At 37.8% G+C, this 6,761-nt stretch overlaps 1 protein-coding gene across 1 annotated transcript in view; it reads right to left on the bottom strand.

The window, feature by feature from the left end:
• The window catches only part of prkce (protein kinase C, epsilon), a 51,973-nt gene that overhangs the window by 5,653 nt on the left and 39,559 nt on the right, over positions 1-6,761 (bottom strand). Inside the window, exons 6-9 of the mRNA XM_015375903.1 lie at positions 6,287-6,416; positions 5,405-5,547; positions 2,892-2,994; positions 1,931-2,148 (exon numbers count right to left, since the gene is read on the bottom strand). Of these exons, the coding sequence (XP_015231389.1) occupies positions 1,931-2,148; positions 2,892-2,994; positions 5,405-5,547; positions 6,287-6,416 (594 nt within the window). The remainder of the gene's footprint in view (positions 1-1,930; positions 2,149-2,891; positions 2,995-5,404; positions 5,548-6,286; positions 6,417-6,761) is intronic.

The raw sequence follows: 6,761 nt of genomic DNA, 5'->3' as shown, positions 1-6,761 counted from the left end.
GTACAAATGCAATTAAAGCAACGCTTGGTAACTTTTAGCCACTAGGGGGCGCTAGACCAAAAACCTTTGGGTTTAGCTCCACTTGTAACATTAAATTAATCTGTGAGCAAATCACGTTGGTCCAGCAGATTTAGAAGTCGTGGAGATACCTGTAAAGATCAGAAAACCAAAAATATATCTGATCAGGTATGATTCATATCAGTTTAGTTGCCTGATAACAACTTTTAGCTTGTTAGGTTCTGGTGTCTAAGGGGAGCTCAGACTGCCATAAAGTGCTGTTCTAGGTCACAGAAAGCATCAATATGAGCCAAGTGCTGTATGATGATCTGAGAAATCATTTAATTTATTTCAGCAAATACTTGGGTCAAATGTTTCTCAGTGTCTGATAAGAGTGTCGGGGTGAAATATCAGGACGTAAATGCAGTTCTTTCATGAAAAAAAAAAAAAAAAAAAAAAAAAAAAAGAGTAAGGAAATTTATACGGCCAAGAAAAACAACCTGAAGTAAAATGAATACACAACAAATAAACTTTGAGTTTAAGGTTTGCATTAGTTGTTTACTTTTTGTCAATTAAATATAAGGCATGTTTAGGAGAGGACATCCCAGCTAATCCAAAGAAGGATCAGCAAAATGAAAGATAAAACAAGAGCCTTTACCCTTAAGTTTCATGGACAAAGAAATAAACAAGTGTGATATGTTTCCAGAAGAGAGATTTTCTCTTTAACAAAAAAAAAAAGAGTAAAGATGCCACAGTTTAGATCTCAAAAGCCTCTTCTGAATGAATTATAACATGTCTGGAATGGTGTGCTTCAGCAGGATGAGGCGGAAGTATCTGGACACCCAATACCTGTCTATGTCTCTTTGGCTTAAAAAACATGCAAATTGATCCGGAAGAACGGATCTCGCCTGGGCAGCCGAGCCAACAATTGCCCCTTATGAGCCCCCTTTCAGAGACATAGACAGGTATTGGTTATTGCGGCCTAACAAAGAACCCAATGCAACTCCCCATTCCTAAGGGGCGGACACGTTCTGGTTCAATTTCCATGTTTTCTATGCCAAAACAAGTTTTTGGGCTACTCTATAAAGCTTCTAACTCAACGCCAATTCTCACATTTTGTATTGAAAAAGCCTCCTGGATGGGAAGCGAAACATCTTCAAACTTGGAAACCAAGTCCAGTGGATTGTTTTTTAACTTTTTTTGGAATGACTATGACCTGAATGACTGAGAATCTTAACCAGCAGCACCAACATGGCAGCTCCATGTTTGGAAAGGAAGCAGACAGCATAGCAGCTCTAACTCCCAAAACAAAAAGTAAAGGATGATTTGGGGGGATTGTGTTTTTCTTTCCGGACATTCAATCTACAATGATTGTATTTCAGAGTCAAATGTAAGATCACTGACCATATCTACGACTAAATGGCCTGCATAAAATTCCAACCTCAATTTAAATGCTATAGTTTGTTTAGACATAGAGATAGCAGAGCAGAAACAAAAGCCTGTTAGCCTCACTGAACAAAAGCACTGCTGTAAAGATGACTGGTTAACAATGGTGTGAGAGGCTAACAAAGCGTCTGCCATTGAATGAAACTAAAATAGGGATTGCCTGGTTTCAGCACTGGTTTAGTTTCCTTAAAATCAAAATTCAGATTTTGCTGTAACTTTTTTGCCTTGAATAAAAGCAGACAGAAGCCACATGATCACAAACCCTACATCTGCAGGCTAAGTTGTGAATACAAAGAGCTGACACATTGTTAAAACCTCAGAACCAAAGAGAACTCCTGAAATCTACAGGCAACCATAGTAAGACCTGCAATGATTTACAGTACAAGGCTGAAAACCTGAATAAAACATTAAGCTGCTGTGTTTTTCATTTAAAAAGCCTGTTTTATTATAGACAAAATGAGCAGTAGGCAAACAAACATCCCCCTCAAACACCTCCACGCCGTCGCACCTTGCCAAAGCTGCCTTTGCCAAGGACCTTGATAAAATTAAAGTCCTTCAGGGTCCTCCTCTGGCTCTGTCCATTCTCCCTGGCTGCCGAGGAGGAGGACGAGGAGTTGGTGGAGGAGGAGGAAGAGGAAGATGAGTTTTGGGGTCCCTGCTGGTCGAGCGACAGGGCGTCCTGCAGGCGGTCCAGGCCTGCCAAGTCTGTGGGTGTGATCAGAAAAGCAGAGCAGACATAAGTAAACATCACCCTACATTTTTGTTTCCTTAGATTTGAGTTATTATTTCAATTCTACAGGTAAAAACAAATTAAATTTAAATGACAAATAATAAAAAATTGTAATAAAAGGGCTGAATGAATCTTATTCCAATAAACAAACACATCATCTACATATGAATAGTTTTTTTCTTCCTTTTTGTCCCCCATTAATAATAAAAAAGTTTATAAAAATGAAAATCATGTATGAATATAGTTAGTCATGTCATTATAACTATAGTTATTACTTTTATTATTATTAAAAGTAGCAGCAGTTTGGTTCATACCAGTCATTATTGTCATTCATCCGCTTAATATTACTATTATTATTACTGGATTGGTTAGAAGGCTCATAAATGAAAATGATGCATAAGAAACAAGACTCCACAAAGAGAAAGTTAACTTTCCACTTCTCAGCTTGCAAAGTGTGATAATGACTAACTGTGATAACCAAATGGCGGTGGGCGGTGCGGGATAATTCACAGCTAGTCCCTGGATCTACACAAACAGATCTCTCCAATTATTTCTTAAACCAGTACCTTTCCCTGGTTTAATTAATTTAAAACAGTTTTGCTACTGAAACCTATCTTAAAATGGCTTTATGAGTCTGATGGGTTGTTTTTTTTTAAAATCATTTTTGTGTTTTATTTCTACATCAGTGATTTGCGTGTCCATGTGTGCAGAGTGTTACCCTGCTGCGAGGGGGAGGTGGGGACAGCTGGCTGGCTGAAGCTGTTCTCCTCCGTCTGAGAGAGCTCAGGAGGAGACTGAGGAGGGTCCTGCCCTGGAGTCAACTGGAAACACACAGAGACATCATCATCATTCCTTTCCAACATTAGTTTCACAATCGTCACAGGCACAATGTGAAGAAAGACATCATTATGTCTGTACTCCTTTAATGAAATATCTTTTAGATTTGATGACCCTCATAAACAGGATCAGGATGCTGCTTCTCTCTACACAAAAATGTCGAGGAGGGCTGGATGGAAGCTATCATAAAACAGAATAAATATGTTTTTCATGTCCTTGTGACACGGTCCAATAGATTTCTTTTTTTCCTAAATTCAGGTAGAAGCAGCAACATTTCCATAATTACAATAAAGTAAAGTTATTTCTGATATGTATACATTTTTTTATGTTATAACCAAAAACCTTTTCCTTTATTTCAAAAGGTCATTTTAAAAACCAGGTACTTTACCTTCCAAAATATGAAAATCCCTGACTACTCTGCTTTGGTCCATCACATAAAATCTTATTGAAATATTGAAAACATTTTTGTTATGACAAATAAAGGAGACATTTCAAGGCGGCGGGAGACTGTAAATAGGAGGTGTCTGCAACTCTACCTGCAGAGGGATTTATATGTAAATTATCTTAGGCTCATTTGATTAAACCAAGCCAGAGTAAAATCGATGTAGGAAGATGGTAGATATTCTGTCCTTAATGGTGTTTTTATATTTTTAAATCTCAGCTACATTGTAGAAAATGTGGTCCTTATTTACACCCATGTAAGATGGAAAAAATGCTTTTCTTTTCAAAGATTTCCTAAATCTTTTTTATTAAACAAAGTTTCACATTATCTAACAAACTTTGGTATCTAACAAAGATAACTAGCAAATATAAAAAGTAATTTTAAAGTGGCGATTATCTGTCTTGTATGTTACAGGGCAAAGGATCTGTAGGGATCATTCCTTCTCAGAAGCCATAAAAGAGCTTTTCAAGCATGAATGGAAAACTTGTGAGGTCTTCTTATCAGCACCTTAGTGAACCTTGTCTGGTCTATTTCGTTGGAAAACTGGTGATCTCCTCAGGCGGACCCAAGTCATCCACTAAGGAAGGACTGTTTACTTTCCCTCAGAGAGCAGAAAGTCTTTCCTATCCTTTCAGTTTACTGCTTTCAAAACCTCAGAGTGTGTTATATTTACATTTTATGTCCCACTTCCTGGTGTAACACAACTTCCCCTAGGGGATAATAAAGATACTTTAAATCTTATCTGGCGGTCAGGCTGCAGCATCTTAATATGACTGAAAACTAGACTTTGTTTAAAAACGTCCCAAAACATTCTTCTTCTTTCTTTTTTTGTGATTTAAAGCTGGAACTCCTAGAGCATTTTGGGTCATTTTAGTATTTTCATGAAACCAGGAAAATCATCATTGTGATTAACTGTTTCTTTGTAAAGGGAGACCAAAGATTTCATTTCCTAGCTGTATAACAAAACTGTGTACAGAAACTGATGGCTCCTTATACTCCTTTATGATTAGAGAGCGGGATTCATGGCTCCATCAGTCGCAGCAATTTGTTTAGGTTTAGAAGAAGCAAAGCTGCTCCAGACAATAACATTACTGCAATGTTTGACTGTAAGCATGTTGTTCCTTCACACAACGTCCAGAAGGTTTTTCCTCTTTTTTTTTTAAGTCAACATAATATTTAGGTGTCTGGATCATCAAGACAGTTTTGAAATGTAAGATGTAAGATCTTGTGTTCTTTTAGTTCAGCAGTAGTCTTTATCTTCAACCACTCCCATGGATGCTACGGATGTTTGCTCCTCCCACCCTCTTATTCTTAAATGCAGACTGGTTGATTTTGTGCCCTAGGGCATTAAACGTTGTTCTGGATTATTTCCAGATTTTTTTTCCCCCAGCTTTTATTGTCATTACTCTGTCACAAGAACAGAGAAACAAAATGAACTGTCTGCATTTAACCCATCCACTTGGGGAGCAGTGAACTGCCATTGTGCAATGCCTGGGGAGCAGTGTGGGGTTAAGGGATCTTTGCTCAGGGAGCCAGAGTGGCAGTCTGTTGAAGTGGGGCTCAAACTCAGAACCTCAGGATTCCAAGCTCTATGCCTTAACCACTAGGCCGGAGTCTGATGGTTGCTTTTTGAAATTCCATATCATGTTGTCCGTTTGTGGATTTTGTTATTCGTTAGGTCTGGGTGAGGAAAAATTCTGATTAAATTTCATTTAGGATTCAAAAATGGGGCCAACGGTTTCATACATACGGTCAGATGGAGTTGGATTGCTTTCTTTATGAGCCACAAATTTGCTCTATGAAGGTGACTTTAATTTTGTCTTATGAGTTGACACATTTAACAGCAACAAAAAGCAAAAGCAGAGCTAGAAATATGATTAAAAAGTTTATACTGTTTTTTTTAAGGACAGTTACCCCATATCTGTTCTGCTTTTAGGTAATAGTTTGGTTACCTTCCTCCTGCGCTGTGCTGTGTTGGAGATTTTGTCAGGTGTGACTCCCAGGTCAGAGAGCACCTTAGCGATTCCTCTGGCGTCCACCCCACAATTAGGAGCTACATTAGTCTCACAGCGCCTGTGCACATTCATCTTACAAACTGCCGAAAAAACAAAAAAAAACAAGAGAACATAAAATAAATCAGGACAGAAAGCTTTGAGGCTGGAATACGGTATATAAGCAGGTCAGAGGTGGGAAAGACAAAAACAGGTGCCCATCTGTGTGGCATCTTTCCATTAAAGATGGCAAAAAAGATCACAGATTTTACAGTGATGACCTAATACATACAGTATATATAACACTTAAAAACTTATTGTCCCAGGCTAATAAATTCTTAGCAAATATTGTATTTTGGTCAGTTTAAAATCTGTCACATTTTAGAGGTGCTAGACGAGGTCTTATCTCAGTTCAGCAGAAAGCAGGACACTAAATCAAACCCATCTGTCCAAATGCACAAGCTAAAATGACATCACTCCTTTTCTGATGGCACAACAGAGCTCCTCCAGCTGATCCAAGCTAGATTTATCTTGCTTTTTCTGAGACCTTTTCTGCATTAAATGGGGGTCATGTCGTTTGAATTGTCTTAAATGACAGAATCGTTTTAAAAGCTTTCTATCTTCTGACAAAAACAGTTTAATTCAGGAAGTTTTGAACTCAAATGGAAAACTGCACTCTTAATACACCTGTTGAAAAAACCTTGATATTGTGGTTAAGATACGGTCAAGAATTATATGATAAACAACAAAACAATTGTTCTATATTCTATTTTTTTCATTTTTGACTTTTGGGAAAAACATTTAGTCCTCTCTCTGTTTTTTCCAAGCCGAACCCAAACTCACCTTTACACTGAAGGCCCTGCCTCATGAGGCCCCACAGCAGAGAACCACAGTGGTCACAGAAGGTAGGCACCTTGTAGTTGTGGATACTGAACTTGTGGGGCATGTTAACACTGAAACGCTGTGAACCCACCTGCAGAGGGAGACACACCCACACAAACACCAACATAAAGATTTAAACAGAGGAAGAGTACACAGGTTTGTTTATCCAGAAGGCAGATTTCCTACTGCTCTATTCAGACAGGGAGACTTGAATGATCCTGCTGTTTATCAGTTAATACAGTTAATACAGTTGGAACCAGATTTTTGGAAGTCCTATATATTAAGATATGAACTTTTCTTCCTGTGTTACATTATATCAGTCTGTTTTCTAAACACTAGAAAACAATAAGTGAAAAGTTACATACTATAACACTATTTTCTTTCTAAACAACTTAGGAAAGCCCAAGTTATATTTATATATATATATATATATATA

This window comes from Cyprinodon variegatus, unplaced genomic scaffold, assembly GCF_000732505.1.
Source record: "Cyprinodon variegatus isolate N-32 unplaced genomic scaffold, C_variegatus-1.0 Scaffold127, whole genome shotgun sequence".
Lineage (NCBI taxonomy): Eukaryota > Metazoa > Chordata > Actinopteri > Cyprinodontiformes > Cyprinodontidae > Cyprinodon > Cyprinodon variegatus.
This window is presented reverse-complemented; position numbering and strand designations above follow the sequence as displayed.